General features: G+C 44.0%; 1 protein-coding gene across 1 annotated transcript in view; it reads right to left on the bottom strand.

Annotated features, from left to right (window-relative positions):
• Positions 1-507: 507 nt before the first annotated feature.
• Positions 508-19,610, bottom strand: part of stpg2 (sperm-tail PG-rich repeat containing 2) — a 100,672-nt gene continuing 81,569 nt past the window's right edge. The window contains exons 8-10 of the mRNA XM_041201088.1: positions 9,953-10,112; positions 6,919-7,076; positions 508-534 (exon numbers count right to left, since the gene is read on the bottom strand). Of these exons, the coding sequence (XP_041057022.1) occupies positions 508-534; positions 6,919-7,076; positions 9,953-10,112 (345 nt within the window). The remainder of the gene's footprint in view (positions 535-6,918; positions 7,077-9,952; positions 10,113-19,610) is intronic.

The raw sequence follows: 19,610 nt of genomic DNA, 5'->3' as shown, positions 1-19,610 counted from the left end.
GGTTATAATCTGGAATGCACAATCTGAGAGGATGGTGGAGGTAGATTCCACCCTGGCATTCCAAAGGGAATAGGATAAGCACCTGTAGGGAAAGAATTTGCAGGGCCATGGGAAAAGAGGAAAGGTGTGGGACTAGTTAAATTGCTCTTTCAGTGACCCAGCATTGTCAATGTCTTTCATGTATTAAAATGCTCTCTATATAAAGTTAGCTTTGAAAGAATTAATCCGTGGCCTGGGTAATAATTCCACTTTTTAACGTGGGTGCACTTAATGTTCTTTAGTGTTTACACATTGTTCACGCTTTGTATTTTTAATCATCTCTTCAAGAGGGAATTGTGATCCACCTCTCCTAATTCTTCACCAGCACTGTTGCCAAACTGGCGTTAGTTTGATTTTTAAGTTCATTCCATGTACATTGTTCTCCATTAATCCTGCCTTTCATGATTTCTGGTTAAATTGAGGGTGCACAGACTGGGCTGCTTGCTTCACCAAGTGTGCATCTGAATTTCAGGCAAACTCTTTAGCAATAAAGACCTTTAGAGGAAAAGAAAGACTAACATTTATATAGCACCTATCATGACCTCAGCATATCCCAAGGCATTTCACAGCCAATGAAATACTTTTGATGCATAGTCACTGTTATAATTTTGGAATTGCAGAACCAACTTGCGCACAGCAAGCTCCAACCAACAGCAATGTGATCATTATTGGCCAGGACACAAAGGAGAACTCCCCCACTCTTCTTTGAGATACTGCCATGGGATCTTTTATACCCTTCTGAGAGGGTTCATACAAAATACATCACCTTCAACAGCGCAGCACTCCCTCAGTATTTTACTGGGCTGTTTGCTGTAGGAGTTGAGCCCAGAGCCTTCTTATTTAGAGTTGAGAGTGCTACCAGCTGAGTCACAGTCTGAGGTGCAGGGTGATAGGCACTAAACCACGAGCTTCTGGATGTGGGTTTACGCTTGCTTATGTGAGCAGAATGCGGTTTGGAGAGGAAATATGGAGCTACCCCATAGGAAGAAGGGGAGCTGAAAATGGAAAGGATTAGGAGAGTCACTGCTGAGCAGTTTTGAAGTGCTACTGACAGAAACTTGGGAACAAGTAACTTTGTAATTGAAGACCCTGTGACCATGAAAAAACCAAAATGAATGAGGGAGACAATACCTTGAGAAAACGTAACTCAAAATTCACAATTGTCAGAAGATCTATATTAATCTCACAGAGCTATTATTATAAGGATCTTTAATGAAAGAAGGATCTTGCATTTATGTAGCACATTTCACCATCTCAAGACATCCCAAAACGCTTTACAATTAATTAAGTACTCTTTGAATTGTAGCCACTTTTGTAACGTAGGAAACGTAGCAGCGAATTTGCGCATAGCAAGCTCCCATGAACAACAATGAGATAATGGCCAAATGATCTGTTTTAGTTACTGACATTGTTCAAGTGATAAGTGATGGTCAGCACACCAGGGGAAATTGATTATAAAAACAAAAATTGCTGGAAAAACTCAGCAGGTCTGACAGCATCTGTGGAGAGGAAGACAGAGTTAATGTATCGAGTCTGTATGACTCTTCATCAGAACTAAATAAAAATAGAAATATGGTGAAATATAAGCTGTTTAAGGGGGGGGGGGAGGTGGGACAGATGGAGCTGGATAGAGGGCCAGTGATAGGTGGAGGCAAAGGAGAGATTGCCAAAGATGTCATAGACAAAAGGACAAAGTGGAGTTGACAGTGGTGAAATTAGCTAAAGGAAGTGCTAACGGTGACATTAAGAGTAGAAAGCAGGACAAGCAAGTGACAGATAGCCCTAGTGGGGGTGGGGTGGGGAATGGATTGAAATAGGCTAAAAGCTGGAGATAAAACAATGGATGGAAATACATTTAAAAATAATGATAGAAATAGGTGGGAAAAGAAAAATATATTTTTTTAAATATATAAATTATTAGAAAAAAGGGAGATTGGAAAGGAGTTCCGGATGGAGGAGAGAGTTCATGATCTGAAGTTGTTGAACTCAGTGTTAAGTCCAGAAGGCTGTAAAGTGCCTAGTCGGAAGATGAGGTGCTGTTCCTCCAGTTTGTGTTGAGCTTCACTGGAACAATGCAGCAGGCCAAGGACGGACATGTGGGCATGAGACCATGGTGATGTGTTGAAATGGCAAGCGACAGGGAGGTCTGGGTCATGCTTGCGGACAGACCGAAGGTGTTCCGCAAAGCGGTCACCCAGACTGCGTTTGGTCTCTCTAATGTAGAGGAGACTGCATTGGGAGCAGCAAATGCAGTAGACTAAATTGAGGGAAATGCAAGAGAAACGCTGCTTCACTTGAAGGGAGTGTTTGGACCCTTGGACAGTGGGGGGGGTGGGAAGTAAAGGGGTAGGTGTTGCACCCTCTGCGGGTGCATGGGAAGGTGCCATGGGAGGGGGTTGAGGTGTAAGGGGTGATGGAGGAGTGGACCAGGGTGTCCCGGAGGGAACGATCCCTGCAGAAAGCTGCCAGCGGGGTGAAGGGAAGATGTGTTTGGTGGTGGCATCATGCTGGAGTTGGCAGAAATGGCGGAGGATGATCCTTTGAATGCGGAGGCTGGTGGGGTGATAAGTGCAGACAAGGGGGGCCCTATCATGTTTCTGGGATGGAGAGGAAGTTGTGAGGGCGGATGCGCGGGAGATGGGCCGGACACGCTCAATTTCTGGTGATAGACTGTCCACCAGTATCCATTACAAGCCTACCGACTCCCACGGCTACCTCGACTACAGCTCCTCACACCCCGCTTCCTGTAAGGACTCCATCCCATTCCCTCAGTTCCTTCGTCTCCGTCACATCTGTTCTGAAGATGCCACTTTCCAAAACGGTTCTTCTGACATGTCTACCTTCTTTCTTAACCAAGGTTTTCTACCCACAGTGGTTGACAGGGCCTTCAACCGTGTCCGGCCCATCTCCCGCGCAACTCCAGCATGATGCCACTACCAAACACATCTTTCCCTTCACCCCCTTGTTGGCATTCCATAGGGCCCGTTCCCTCTGGAACACCCCGGGTCCACTCCTCCATCACCCCCTACACATCAACCCCTCCCACGGCACCTTCCCATGCAACCGCAGAGGGTACAACACCTACCCCTTTGCTTACCCCCCTCCTCACCCTCAATTTAGTCTACTGCATTCGCTGCTCCCAATGCGGTTTCCTCTATATTGGAGATCAAACGCAGACTGGGTGACCGCTTTGCAGAACACCTTCGGTCTGTCCACAAGCATGACCCAGACCTTCCTGTCACTTACCATTTCAACACTCCACCCTGCTCTCATGCCCACATGTCCGTCCTTGGCCTGCTGCAATGTTCCAGTGAAGTTCAACGCAAACTGGAAGAACAGCACCTCATCTTCCGACTAGGCACTTTACAGCCTTCCGGACTGAATATTGAGTTCAACAACTTCAGACCATGAACTCTCTCCTCCATCCCCACCCCCTTTCTGACCTCCCTTTTTTCTAATAATTTATATATTTTTTAATATATTTTTCTTTGCCCACCTATTTCTATCATTATTTTTAAATGTATTTCCAGCTATTGTTTTATCTCCACCTTTTAGCCTATTTCAATCCATTCCCCCCACCCCACCCCCACTAGGGCTATCTGTACCTTGCTCGTCCTGCTTTCCACTCTTAATGTCACCATTAGCACATCCTTTAGCTAATTTCACCACTGTCAACACCACGTTGTCCTTTTTGTCTATGACATCTTTGGCAATCTCTCCTTTGCCTCCACCTATCACTGGCCCTCTATCCAGCTCCACCCCCCTTAAACAGCTTATATTTCACCACATTTCTATTTTTATTTAGTTCTGATGAAGAGTCATACGGACTCGGTACATTAACTCTGTCTTCCTCTCCACAGGTGCTGTCAAACCTGCTGAGCTTTTCCAGCTATTTTTGTTTTTATTTCAGATTTCCAGCATCCGCAATATTTTGCTTTTAGGCTCAGGAGGAAGTATGACCCACACCTGCTCCTATTTCTTAACCAAGCTGAAACTTTCCAAACAGTGGTGGGGTGGGGTGGTCCTTGCAGATGACAGACAAATAAACTTTAATCCTTAATCTGGGATGGATTTGGCCCCAGGTCTCAGAAGTATAAGAACAGTGCAACAACCCACCCTGTGCCACTGTGTGTTGCATGTTGATTCAGAGTACCTCAGATAAGGAGGACTTTAATCCGTTAACGAGATGATCACCTCATCCAAAGCAATTTTCCAACCCTGAGGTCACTTGAATGCTGCAGCACTGTTCCCTGAAAAGCTTTGCCAGAATGCAAGCACAGTGTCCCTGCAAGCAAGCTTGTGGGGAACAAAATGGCAGGTTCCATTGTGGCCTGATACAACTGCCTCAAAGTCAAAATTATTCCAATGTCAATGGTTTGAAGGGCATTCAAGAGTGGAGTATAGAATCATCAACAAATGTAAATTAGATAATGTTGTGAAGCGGAAGAAGAATGGGAGAGAAGGCAGAATGCTAGCGGACCATTAAGTTAATGGAAAAGGAGGTGGGTGGGGGTGTGAACCATCAACCACAATACAGGCAGAGCAATTCAAAAGGGCTGAGACAATTTTGAAGATAGCTTTTGTGAGAGGCCAAGTGTTGATAACTTGTTTACAAATGCATGCTGTCAGACTTTGCTGAAGGTTTTGAAGATTTCCATGATAAAGTGTTCAGGAGCCAGAATTCAAGAGGGAAGCAATACAAGCAACAAGATCAAGACTGCGGTGTCTCAAGGAGCCCCGAGAAGCCATGAAGAGTGAATAAGTCATCCCATAATGGGAAATCAATTTCTCATAATGTTTTAATTTTTATATATATTTTCCCACCTATTTCTATTATTTTTTTAATTTATTTCCATTCATTGTTTTACCCCCACCTTTCAGCCTATTTCATCTTTTCACCATCCCCTCCCCCAACCCCACCACCACTAGGGTCATCCTGTCACTTGCTCATCCTACTTTCTACTCTTAATGTCACCATTAGTACCTCCTTTAGCCAGTATCACCACCGTCAACACCCCTTAAACCTTATCTTTATGACATCTATCGCAATCTCTCCTTTGCCTTCACCTATTGCTGGCCCGCTATCCAGCTTCATCTGTCCCACCCTCCCCTTAAACAGTTTATATTTCACCACATTTTTACTTCTCTTTCATTCTGAAGAAGAGTCATACAGACTCGAAACGTTAACGACTCACAATAAATGTATGTAGTGAATACTAAATGTATTATAATTGTATTGAAGCACCTCAGAGTGCAACATGATGTATGTCGATAACTCCAATACCATTGCACTGTCTGACTCTGTAACGACCACATTGAAATGACTGTAATGTTCATTGATTGTATTGAAGCACCTCGTGATCCATGTGTAAAAGTTGAATATGATTGCATTTTTTGAAATGTTTTGTAATGTCCTTTCAGGTATTTTATTAGTAAAGTATATTTTTCCAAAAAAAAAACTGTCTTCCTCTCCACAGATGCTGTCAGACCTGCTGAGTTTTTCCAGAAATTTTTGTTTTTATAATCAATTTCTCCTGGTGTGCTGACCATCACTTATCACTTGAACAATGTCAGTAAATAAAACAGTTCATTTGGCCATTATCTCATTGTTGTTCATGGGAGCTTGCTATGCGCAAATTTGCTGCTACATTTCCTACGTTACAAAAGTGGCTACAATTCAAAGAGTACTTAATTAATTGTAAAGCGTTTTGGGATGTCTTGAGGTGGTGAAATGTGTTACATAAATGCAAGATCCTTCTTTCATTAAAGATCCTTATAATAATGGCTCTGTGACATTAGCATAGTTCTTCTGACAACTGTAAATTTTGAGTTACGTTTTCTCAAGGTATTGTCTCCCTCATTCATTTTGGTTTTTTCATGGTCACAGGGTCTTCAATTACAAAGTTACTTGTTCCCAAGTTTCTGTCAGTAGCACTTCAAAACTGCTCAGCAGTGACTCTCCTAATCCTTTCCATTTTCAGCTCCCCTTCTCTCCATGGGGTAGCTCCATATTTCCTCTCCAAACCGCATTCTGCTCACATAAGCAAGCGTAAACCCACATCCAGAAGCCCTGCACCTCAGACTGTGACTCAGCTGGTAGCACTCTCAACTCTAAATAAGAAGGCTCTGGGCTCAACTCCTACAGCATACAACCCAGTAAAATACTGAGGGAGTGCTGCGCTGTTGAAGGTGATGTATTTTGTATGAACCCTCTCAGAAGGATGTAAAAGATCCCATGGCAGTATCTCAAAGAAGAGTGGGGGAGTTCTCCTTTGTGTCCTGGCCAATAATGATCACATTGCTGTTGGTTGGAGCTTGCTGTGCGCAAGTTGGTTCTGCAATTCCAAAATTATAACAGTGACTATACATCAAAAGTATTTCATTGGCTGTGAAATGCCTTGGGATATGCTGAGGTCATGATAGGTGCTATATAAATGTTAGTCTTTCTTTTCCTCTAAAGATCTTTATTGCTAAAGAGTTTGCCTGAAATTCAGATGCACACTTGGTGAAGCAAGCAGCCCAGTCTGTGCACCCTCAATTTAACCAGAAATCATGAAAGGCAGGATTAATGGAGAACAATGTACATGGAATGAACTTAAAAATCAAACTAATGCCAATTTGGCAACAGCGCTGGTGAAGAATTAGGAGAGGTGGATCATAATTCCCTCTTGAAGAGATGATTAAAAATACAAAGTGTGAACAATGTGTAAACACTAAAGAACATTAAGTGCACCCACGTTAAAAAGTGGAATTATTACCCAGGCCACAATTAATTCTTTCAAAGCCAACTTTATGTGGAGAGCATTTTAATACATGAAAGACATTGACAAATTGTGAAAACCAAGTGTTTCAACATGTTATTCTATGGGGAAACAATACCTTATAGTCAGCGGGACCCGGCATGTTTTGTTTCGTGCTGGCCAATTGCAAACGTGGAACTGTTGATCCAAACCCTCCTCTGATTGGGTTGTCAAAGTTGGTTTTCCTTTGGCTTTCTCGAGCCAGAGTGTGGTGAGTGATGTTGTAGGTTCCTGGACCTGTTGAAATCAGAAACACTTTGCAGTCCACGTACTTGAGAAACCCCTGTTTGCAACCCAAGAAATAAAGTTAATCTTCAAGTATCCTTCACCACCCTGGCACCAATTCTCAACTTTTCAAAATTACTTCTTGCGCCCCTGTTGATGGCATTAATTAAGACATTGTCGTCATTACTGATTTAAAACCAATGAGCAACCCATGCCATTTTTGTCTTGTAGTTGAAATAAAAATTTTCATGTAAGTCGTGACTTTTGGCACTTTCAAAGTTTGCCAACTCATCAAAATACAAAAAAGTAAACTATAGTTATGAGGCATAAGACATCGGTTTTCTCACACTATTTCTTGGAGTTGAATTTGGCGAAATATCAACTGATTAGTCTACGGGCTCAAAATAGGAGAGACAACAGGGATTGAAATATATACACATTGCCTTTGAATTCAAAGTGCAAATCATTGAATAATTCAGGTGAAGCTACTTTGAATTAACAGCAGTAGACTGAAAACATAGTCTTCTTACCATGGCCTTCATAGTTCCTTGTTTTTTTGATCAGGCAACAATGAAACTAATCCTAGTATTTAGCTGACAACTCAATATTCCCCTTCCTCAATCAAAGAAATCATGTAAGTGCCTTGAGTGCAGCACTTTGGAAACGAAGAAGGCATTTAACAAAAACAAAATCAATGACTGATAATCATAGGCTCTAATAATCTTTTTATCACTTCTGCTGTCAGAGCTTTTTCTAAAATCCATTTTTATTGTATGACACATCACAGAGAAAAGATGGTGTCAATGAAAGAATGACAGCATAACGTAATGTATCCCTTTCATTTGCAGCAACGACATACCTGGGAAGTTTCCAATGCTTTGGCAATGGTTAAGTATCTTCATTCAAGTGCGACTGACTTCAGTTTTTGTTCTCCAGGTTAGTCAATAAAATGCAATGAGCATTCATCACGGATAGATTTTTAAATAATTTTTTAAAAAGTCATGGCATAAGTTTTCGGAAACTCGGCTCCTGACAAAGACATTTGCTTGACAGGAAATCAGATCAGGGAATCAAGTGCAGAGCCAAATGCGGCCAATTTGCAGTGCTCCCAAGACTCCAACCAGAAAATCAGGAGCATCATAAGTCAGCCATATAGATTCCCCAACCCCAGTTCACCAACCTGCGTTCACACTCAGTGAGATTTCATACCAAGAGTGCCATCTTCAAATGAGTACCTCTTAATCACTGAGCATAAATTGGAGCAGTAGGTTAGTTGATTGTTGGATAATGTACTGTTTAACAATCCAAGGACTGATGATACTTATCCCATTCAAGCTGGCTGACTGAAGTGACAGGCAGCTCTGTTTTCAGGCTTCACATTTCCCAACTTGCTGGCTAGTTGATAGTTGATCCAAAGGATGACAGTGATAGCTGTTACAGTTATTTATCATGAGAAGGGTCCTTAACGAATTACATATGGGAAATGTTTTGCATCCAGTATGCTGGATCTCCCTCTGTTTCCCTGATTGGGATTGCTGAAGGTTCACTTGCCCATGAGATTTGATATCAATGATCACTTAGCTGGCATTCTGAAGGGAACCCCACACAACTGAACCTCAGCAAGGTTTCAAAAGCCAACAAGACAAGGAGCAGCGCAAAATGAGCAGGATTTGGAAAGCCTACACAGTGACTCTTAGATTAGACCAAGGAAACTAATCTACTTTTTTTGTATATAACTTGTCAAGCTGCGAAAGGGAAAGTCGGACCGGAATTTTCTCGGGCATTCTGCCTCTCTGCCACCATAACTTCCCCCAAAATAGAGCAGAAATCCTGTTTGCACCCAGTAACTCCCTACCCCTGTGACCTACTCCAGCCCTACAGCTCTATGGGATATCTGTTTTCTTTCCATTTTGGCCTCTTGCACAAGTGCCACTTCCTTTACTCCATTGACGGCTATGCTTTCAACTATCTAAACCCCACAAGCTCTGGAACTCCAACCCCCTCCCCACTACAAACCTCCCTGCCCGTCCATCCTTCTCTCCACCTTTAAAATGCACCTGAAAATCTACCTCTGACAAAGCTTTTGGTCACTTGCCCCAATATCTCCTTAAGTGCCAGAGTTGCAGCCAAACCCCACATGTTCATACCCACCCCCATCATATGATCAGACTTACCCTGAGCAGCGCCCTAGCATAACTTTTAATAATATATTAAAAGTCTTTTCATTTAAGAAGCACCTTCTGCCAGTCACACCTACTCCCTGCAGCATGTTCCTCCACTAACACTTCATAACATCCTTAGTATAATAAAAAGACATAGCCCCAAAGCATGACTTGCTCATGATCTTCTGATATTACACAGAACAACATACTTGGGAGGGCTTTGAAGGCTGTCACTTAACTCTGTGACCTGCTGATAATCACAAGCCAGCAAACTGGAAGCAGTGGGACATACAAAATTTTTCAGACATCACAAGCACTGAGTTTGCACATTTTCAATGTTATAATTACATCTCTCCTCCAGAGCCCGTGGACACCCATTCTTGCTGAAAACCAAACAAAATAAGAATTTGTAACCATCGTGCAATTCAGTTCTGTGCACAGTAGAGTGGAAACTCAAGCAATCTTCAATATCATCTGAACCCTGTGATTCAACTGTGACCTCCTAATTCCTTCACAAGCATCATTGCTGCACACAAAATCCCCATGGAATCAAATGCTAAATTAGATCAGTTACGTTAAATTATCTGTGTTTTGAAAGCACAATTATCCAAAGGTTTAACTGGTTCCTGGGAGAGTTTTATTTCAACTAACTTATCCTCAAGTCACTGAAGAACGGAGTGATAATCTTATGGAGTGCATTCGTTCTTTCTATATGGAACTACAAACCTGGTTCTTCTGCTGCCCGCCAATCTTCCACAAACCTTGCTGCATTCTGACCAAAAGGGCTTTTGCCTTTTGTTGATATCCTCTTCAAGGACTGTAAAGCAGTCCGTGGATCATCGTACCATCCAGGAGCTGGGGTGATGGATTTCACAGGCAAAAACCTCTGGTGCAACAAAGAAAAAAGACTGATTACAGGTGTTGCAGTCTTCACCATATTAAAAAACATAGGAACATTGGAGCAGGAGTAGGCCATTCAGCCCCTCAAGCTTGCTCTGCCATTCAATAAGATCGTGGCTGATCTTCTACTTCAATGTCATTTTCCCGTGCTATCCCAGATCTCTTGGTGTCAGTAGTATCCAGAAATCTATCGATCTCTGTCTTGAATATACTCAATTACTGAACCTCCACAGCCCTCTGGGGTAGAGAATGCCAAAGATTCACCACCCTTCAAATGAATAAATTGCTCCTCATCTCAGTCCTAAATGACCTAACTCCTTATTCTGAGACTGTGTCCCCTGGTTCTAGACTCCTCAGCCAGGGGAAACATCCTTCCTGCAACTACCCTGTCTAGCCCCTTAAGAATTTTGTAAATTTCAGTGAGATCACCTCTCATTCTTCTAAACTCTAGAGAATACAGGCCCAAATTCCTCACTCTCTCCTCATAGGACAGTGCCGTTATCCCAGGAATTAGTCTGGTACACTTCCTCTATGGAAAGTTTATCCTTCCTTAGGTAAGGAGACCAAAATTGTACACAATACTCCAGGTGTGGTCTAACCAAAGGTTCTATACAAATGAAGCAAGACATCTTTACTCCAGTAGTTTTAAATCCTTTTTGTAATAAAATACAATATACCATTTGCCTTCCTAATTGCTTGCTACACCTCCATGCTAGCTTTAACATAACCTCAAGACCAAACAGGAATAATTGTTATTTGCTGACATACTGAAGGAGGGAAAGTCACGAAAATTGAGAAATTCCCAGCAAAAACCCGTCAACAAAATGGTGACGAAGATGGAGGAGAACACATGATAAGTAATGTAACCATTTAGAAGTCAATTCTGAACAGCAGAGATTGTTTCACAACAGTGCTAGATAATTTCAGGGCCATGACGTTCGAATTCAAGACTGAATGCAAGTTGTTCTTCCCACTGAAGAACGTAGCTTCCAGAAAAATGATGCGGTTAGCTTTAGGCCACATCTGGAGTACTGTGTTCAGTTCTGGGCACTGCATCGCAGGGAGGATAAACTGGCCTTGGAGAAGGTGCAGTGCAGATTCATGAGAATGATATCAGGACTAAAAGGGTTAAATCACGAGGAGAGGTTTCATAGGCTGGACTTGTAATCCCTCGAGTATTGAAGATCAAGGGGTGACATAATTGTGGCGTTTAAGATGATTAAAAGCTTACATACAAACATATGAATTGGGGGCAGGAGTAGGCCATTCAGCCCATTGAGCCTGCTCTGCCATTCATTAAGAATATGGATGATCTGATTGTGGCCTCAACTCCACATTCCCACCCACCCCTGATACCCTATGACTCCCTTGTTGTCCAAGAATCTATCTACCTCTGCCTTAAAAATATTCAATGACCCTGCCTCCACAGCTCTTTGGGGAAGAGTGTTCCACAGACTCACAAGCCTCTCTGAGAGAAAAAAATTGCTCCAAATCTCCATCTTAAATGGGAGATCCCTTATTCTTAAACAGTGGCCCCTAGTTCTAGGCTCTCCCACAAGGGAAACATACTTTCAGCATCCACCCTGTCAAGTCCCCTCAGGATCTTATTTGTTTCAATAACATGCAATTATGTCCTTAAGGAGACTAAAACTGTACACAGTACTCTAGATGTGGTTTTACCAACACCCTGTGCAATTATAGCAAAATATCCCTACTTTTATATTCCATTCTCCTTGCAATTAACATATTCCATTTGCCTTCCTAATCACTTGCTGTACCTGTATATTAACTTTTTTTGATTCATATACCAGGACGCCCAGATCCCTCTGTGCCTTAGTGTTCTGTAATCTCTCTCCATTTAGATAATATGCTGCTTTTCTACTCTATCGGCCAAAATGGACAAGTTCACATTTTCTCACATTATATTCCATCTGCCAAATTTTTGTTACTCACTTAACCTATCAATATCCCTTTGCAAATCCCTTATGTCTTCTTCACAACTTACTTTCCTACCTATCTTTGTGTCATCAGAAAATTTAGCAACTATACCTTTAGTGCCTTCATCCAAATCATTGATATAAATTGTAAATAGCTGAGGCCCAGAACTGATTCCTGTGGCACTCCATACATTACAACTTGACAACCAGAAAATTACCCATTTTTGCCTACCCTCTGTTTCCTGTTTATCCCCGCCATTATCTTCTCCTCCCATGCACCACAGTGAGTGGAATACATAGAGGGATATGGCGGAGAGGAGGAAGAAGGACAGTGACACGCCTATCTCGATGTGACAGTAAAGAGGGAAAGGATGATGGTGAAAGAGATTACATCAAACTGAAGCCTACCCATGAGTTCTCTCAGAGGTCTACTTCTCAGTGCTCTCCCACACCAGCTCCTCCACTTGCACCCACTGCGCCACTCGTTTCTTCACCCCCATGAACCAGCACAGATATTTTTACCCAGGGGTGATTTAGAAAGCGTCAGTGAGGATGTGATTCACAGAGTACAAGAGAGCTGAAGGTGTGGGAGGTAGGAGAAGAAATGCCAGCTACACAGCAGAGAACAAGAGACTGCTGCCTGTGGCTTTGGAGACAAGAACTCACCTGAAACGATGGACATTCAAGAAACATCACAACTCTGTGCAGGCTCGGAGGTCAGTCTCCAGCGATTCATGGCAAGTGACAAATGTTTCAAGTCAACAATTCTCATTTGGAGTGACATTGGGGAATTTTTTCTTCATTGCAGGAACCAATGGAGTGTGTGACAATTTATGTTGTCCCAAGGACTTTGAGTGTATAAAGGTAGGGAATTCTAAGCTGCAACTAGCCCTCACTGTCACGCATTTAAATAAGGTCGCCCAGCAGATAGATCTCCGGAAGAATGAAAAAGAACACGTAGAATCCGGGGTTCGCGGAGCCGATTTGGTGAGGGGTGGGAGTCATCAGTGGCTTCTGACGCCATTATCAGGTTATTTGTCTGAGCAACAAAATGATGGTGAAAATTATCCCCCAGCCCCCACAATAGTATCTAACCTTCATCACTAGACATTGGTGAATCTTGTTGAGGCATCGGGGATCTTGCTTGCCGGCTGGAAAGCCAGCAAGGGAGCCTGTGCTGCCCCTTTCTGTCCAGGCTCACAGGACCACAAACCAATCAGGCAGTTGCAAGGCCAGCAGGCAACCTTCCCTGGAATTAAGACCCTAGGGGCAGAAGTCTCGCCTACCAAGAGCTGCCAGCCAATCAGAGGCTGGCAGCCCTCGTGCTCAGTGGTGCCACTGTGGAGGTGGTGGCTGCTGCAGGAGAAAAACCCAGCAGAGTCCCAGGATCGCAGAGCAAACCTAGGCCACAGGTTAGTAATGTGGGGGGTGGGGGGTGGTGGGGGCCGCGGGGAGAGGGGGCAGGTGATTCTCAGCACGCCCCCCCACCTCCTCTTCCCAATGCCGAGTCCCCCAATTGGGCATTGCGCGCTTTTAATTGAGGGACGCCCCTGGAGGTGACAAGCTGGCCGCACGGTTTTAGCTGCCGTACATGCCGCATGGCAACAAGCCCACCTGTGGTTGGGTTAATACCAGCATCGGCAGGGTGAAGCCCTTAAGTGATCATTAATTAGCCTCAATAGACGGCGAAGCAGGAAGGTCAACCATGGCCCTTGCCACCCAGAACTTAAAACCGGCAGAGGTGGAAGGGTTCCAGTAGGCCAACATCACACCAAATTAAATACCCTTCCCACCTCCAAGCTCACCACAGCGGGAGCAGAAGATTCACCAATAGAGGGTAATTCTGCTGTGCTTCCACATTAGCAGGGAGGACGGTCTGTTACTGACAGGTAGAAACAAGTGTGCAGGTGAAGAATAAATACTACTGCAAACGAGAATATGCCCCATGAGGAGGAACTACATCTTTAACTTGCTGGTGAACTTCCTTTTAACTCCAATCAATCAGTTGGCTGGATTTCATTAATTGGACTGTTAGAGAAGAAATTAAGGAATTACAGTCAGGCCGCAGGACATTCATGTTACTAACTGGGTTGTTAGAAAGACCTAAATGAATCTAAGACTTCAAACAGCCTTCTCTGTCCTGCCAAACATATGCCGGAGCAAAACCAGAACACAGCAAAGACGAGATGCAAAGAACGAGACAACCATTTGCTTCATTTCTAAACCTGCCTTTTTACCTCTGCTCTTCCCACCATCCAAGGACTCAAGCACTGCTTCCAGGTGAAGCAGCAACTTACGTGTTCTCTCAGATTAGCATAGCGTAATCTCTGCTCGTGATGCAGTCTCCTCTACATTGGAGAGACCAAACGCAGACTGGGTGACCTCTGTGTGGAATGCCCTGAGATTCTGGCCGCCCTGTCATTTTAATTCTGCACCCATCTCACTCTGAACCCCCCCTGGCCTCAGTCTCCAACACCGTTCTAATAAAGCTCAATATCAGCTTAAGGAACAACCCTTCATCTTTTGGTTAGGCACTCACAGGCTTCTGGACTCAAAAAGAAAGAACACAGGAAAAAGGGAGAGGCTACTTGGCCCCTCAAACGTGTTCCACCATTCAATGATCTGTGACTAACTGCTCACACTTGTCTTTGCCCTATATACCTTCATTTGTACCTTTGGATTAGAAAAATATATGCAACTCAGATTTAAAATTTACAATTGATCGAGCATCAATTGCTAGTGATTTCAACAATTTCAATTATAACCACGGCTTCCACTTTTCCAGTCGGCAGCCGTTGGTGATGATTCTGCTGTTGTCGTTTTCACCTCCTCTCAACCCTCGTGCCATTATCATCTCCTTTTTGCCTTGCGCCGTCACCCCTTTTGCCATTTAAACCTCTCCTGCCCTCCGCCCTATCACAGGCCTTCCCTTCTGTTCTGTCCTCCCATCCCCCCACCCCCGCCGCCCTTTTCCCTGCCTCTGCACTTGCTTAAAGCTCGCTACATCTCAGACTTCCTTCAGTTCTGATGAAAGGTCATTGACCTGAAATGTTGGGCAGGAATTTTGGTTCAGCGGACACCAGGGAGCAGCCGGAGAACGGGGCCCCAAACCGCGATTTGACGCTGCCCGGCAAATTAACAGCCAGCATGCCAGCCTGAAAGGCGCGCTGAGAGGCTTAGCGCTGCCGGGGTGGGTGGGGGGGTTCGTGAGGAGGGTGAGCGCCGAAGTGCAGTGCTGGGTAGCGCACACAGAAAGCTTCCTGAGGGCAGAGAGCCGCGTCAGGGGGCTGAAGAATTCAGATGCCAAAAATACAAGATTGTAAAAACCGGGGGGAAAAAAAAGGGCCCGCATCAGAATCAAGAACATACAACAGATGAAAGTTCTGTGCAGACATTTTTATTTTTTAAATTAATACCGGAAACCTCATCCCGCCCTTGGGTGGGGTTTCCTCAAAAGGGCAAAGGCCGATTCACCCACCCGCCAACCGTAACGTTAGACAGGCAGCGAAAAATCACGGTTAATACATTAATAGCCTTAATAGAAACAGAATTACCTGGAAAAACTCAGCAGCTCTGGCAGCATCGGCGGAGAAGAAAAGAGTTGACGTTTCGAGTCCTCATGACCCTTCAACAGAGTTCTGTTTTTGTTTTGGATTTCCAGCATCCGCAGTTTTTTTTTGTTTTTATAGCCTTAACAGGCCTCTTATTCGTCGGCTGGGGTGCTGCCGAATCTCACACGCGCCTGCCGAACGAAAGATCACGTGAGCGCGCGACGACTTCGGGACGCTCGCCCGACGTCAACGCGCGCTATTGCACGCTCGAGCGTGTCAGGCGCGCGCCCACACGCCAAGTGGAAAATGTTGCCCATTAACTCTGCTCCTCTCTCCACCTGATGCCCTCTGACCTGCTGAGTATTTCCAGCATTTCCTGTGTGTGCATTTCTTTAAAGTTCTACCAGTTGCCATCTAGAAACAAAATACCACTTTTCGGGTGCACACGCTAAAGAGCTTTATAAGTCACTTAGACATTCAGAATTTTTTAATCATTATCATATCCACAAAAGCACTGCCATAACTCTCCAGCATCTGTGAGAAATCCAGAAACCTCATCAACAGAAGCAAATGATAATATCAATGTTTGATGGAAATATGATTCCGCTCAGTAAAAACAAAGTAAAAAAAAGGATATATATATCACATTGCAGAATTAATTTATAGCACCACATATGACTTGTACTGGGCTTGGAGACTGAACAAAATACCTCACCAGTGAGTTATAGCGGTGAAGCCCATCATAAGTTACCTGTGAAAGGGCACCCAGTAATTGTCTGTCACTGGTGAATTAGTCTCAAACAAAATCTCATGGTGACCCATCAAGGAAATTGAAATTGGAGAATGGACAAACTTTTAGAGACATCACAAGCATCAAGACTGACAATTTTCAAAATGATAGAACATCTTATCTTCCAGGTTACTCAGTCATTAGAGCTCACTTCACTTGAAACAAAACAAGGATTTACAGCCATTATAGAATTAATTTCTGTGCACTGTCACTATTGCAAAAATTGTATTTTTATATATCTAATTTACACTATATGTTTCATTTCTTTTCAGAAGTACCAAACAGTAATTCCTCCCTTTCTCTGTCAGCTCCTCGATCCAGCCCTACAGCCCTCCAGGATCCTACTTTCCTCCAGTTCTGGCCTCTTGAGCATTGCCAATTTTAATTGCTTCAATGCTGGTGGCTGCCCTTCAGCTGCCTGGATGCTAAGCTCTGGAATTCTCTCCCCAAATGACTCCACCTCTCTTTGTTCCTTTAAGACACACTTTAAAACCTACCTCTTTGATCAAGTTTCTACCTAATATCTCCTTAGGTAGCCTGGTGTTGGATTTTGGTTTATAACTTGTGACATTTTACTGCCAAGACAGTGCTCAACAACTTGAGCACCTTTAACATAGTAACAGGCACCTCACAGGAATGTTAATTAGCAGACAAAATTTGACAACGAGCCACTTAAGGTGATATTGGTGTTGTAATATGCTTTTAAGGGATATCAGTATGACATCACTAGAAGGGAAGTGTGTCATGTGATACAGTTTTAGTGTCACTTTTCCTTTGAGCAGAACACACACATACAGCTCTGATGTCTTCAAGTTTTATACCTATCTATAACTGTTCTCATCTGCCTGGTCTTAATAAATGAACTCACAACCTGTTTACCCAATCCCTTATAAGTGATTGGTACCCTGTGTCTTGTACAGTAAATAAGCCCAAGCTATTGTATCATTATAAGAACATGACAATTGGGAAACACCTATCTCTTTGCCCAAGCTTTTCCTCATCTGCCTTAATTATCCTGAGAATGTGCATAGCTGGAGTTACAACTTCCATTTATATAGCGCTTTTAACATAGGAAAACGTTCCAAGCTGCTTCACAGGAGCGATTATCAAACAAAACTTAGCACTGAGCTACATGAGCATGTATCATGACAGGTGATCAAAAGCTTGGTCAAAGAGGTAGGATTAAAGGAGCCTCTTAAAGGAGGGAAGAGAGAGAGAGAGTGAAGAGGTTTATGGAGGGAATTCCAGATCTAAAGGCCCAGGTAGCTAAAGTCATGGCCACCAATGGTGGAGTGAAGGAAATCGGAGATGCTCAAGATGGCACCCCTTAAATGGGAGTCCAGTGATGCAGGTTCTTTTGCTGTGTTGCTAAGGCTTACCTTACCCAACAAGAGGTGTTACACTAGCTGCAGTGTGAAAATGAAAAAATGCACAGCATGCATCAAAGCACCATGGGCACCTCAAAATAGATATTTTAAGCATTGATATTACGCCTGATACTTCATGTTTATCTTCTGTTATCCTCCCCCTCCTGTATAGGAACTCTCTTACATCCCCATTTCCAGGACTGTCAAAATGTTTATGACTGACTGACTGAAACATTATCCTTTACTTTTTCTATTTAACAGTTAAGTACATTGTCAGCTATGGCTCATTGGTAGCATTTTTACCTCTAAGATAGAAGGTCTGGGTTCAAGTCCCACTGCAGGGGCTGGATTTTACACGCCCCCACCTGACATGTTTTCGGCAGGTGGGGTGGCGGGAGTTATGTAAAATAGGTCGGGTGGCTAGCCTACCACCTTCACTCCCACCCTAAGCTGACCCCCATAATACACCAGGTGGGCGGGTGCCATATGTAAATAAATAAGTAAAGATCTATTTGGCTTGCTAGCAAGCCTATTGACCTGAATAATATGTGCCCACACCATAATATGGCTTCGGTGGGAGTGGGCAGGCCATTTTTCATGGCCTACATGAAAAAAGCCAGGGCGCAGCACTTCATTCTAGGGGTGCCCCCTGTGCATCGGAGGGAACTGCCACCCAACCCCCACTCTTTCTGCTCCAACTGTCCTCCAAAACCCAGCACCCACCACCCCCCCTCCCCCCCGCCCCCCACCACCACCCTCTCCACCCTCCCTAGGCTCCAGGACCCCTCCCCACCCTAAAACCCCGAGATGTTCCTTCCTGGGGCAGCCATCCTTCTCTTCATGCTCCTTCTTGCAGTCCCGGCAGTGCCCACCACCGAGCTCTGGCGCCCCTCGGCGCCACTGGATCTGCCGGCCAATCAGATTAGCCAGCAACTCCCGAGGGCGGGACTTTCTCCCAATGAGGGGTAGAAGTCCCACTTTCAACCACTTTAGCCCCACAGCCCATGATGTGTTATGGTTACAGGGCCATGATTGAATGGTGGAGCAGACTCGATGAGCTGAATGGCCTAATTTATGCTCCTATGTCTTATGGTCTAATGGGGCGGGATCCGTCCTAGTGTGTCGGCTTCCGGCCCATTTTCCTACTGGTGTTGGGGGTGGGGGGGTGGGGTGGGTCAGAATGGGGCGGTGAGCAGTAAAATGCAGTCCTAAGACTTGAACGCAAAATCCTGGCTGATACTCCAGTGCAGTATTGATGGAATGTTGCACTATTGGAGGTGCTGCCTTTTGGATCAAACATTAAAGCCTGGCCCCATCTGTTCTCTCAGATGAACATAAAAAAATCCCATGGCACAATTTCAAAGAAGTGCAAAGGAGCTACCCCAAATGTCCTGGCCAATAGCTTATGCCTTAACATCACAAAAACAGATAATCTGGTCATTATCACATTGCTGTTTGTGGGAGCTTGCTGTGCAAGAATTGGCTGCTTTGTTTCTTACATTTCAACAGTGACTGTATTTCAAAAAGTACTTCATTGGCTATAAGGTGTTTTGGGATGTCCAGTCGTCATGAAAGGTGCTATATAAATGCTGGTCTCACTTTCATGGGCTCATCCATCATCCTTCCTTTATATCAATTGCAAACAAAAAAAGCTAGAAACAGGAGAAGGCACTCAGCCCCTCGAACCTGTTCTGACCTTCAATTAGATTATGGCTGGCCTGTAAATTAATTCCCATCTACCTGTCTCGTTTCCATAACCCTTAATACACTTACCTAACAAAATTTACTAACCTCAGACTTGAAATTTTTAATTGACTCCTGGCCTCACTAGCATTTTGG

Source organism: Carcharodon carcharias, chromosome 1 (genome assembly GCF_017639515.1).
Source record: "Carcharodon carcharias isolate sCarCar2 chromosome 1, sCarCar2.pri, whole genome shotgun sequence".
Taxonomy (NCBI): domain Eukaryota; kingdom Metazoa; phylum Chordata; class Chondrichthyes; order Lamniformes; family Lamnidae; genus Carcharodon; species Carcharodon carcharias.
The sequence above is the reverse complement of the archived record's forward strand: the minus strand, read 5'-3'. Positions and strand labels throughout refer to the sequence as shown.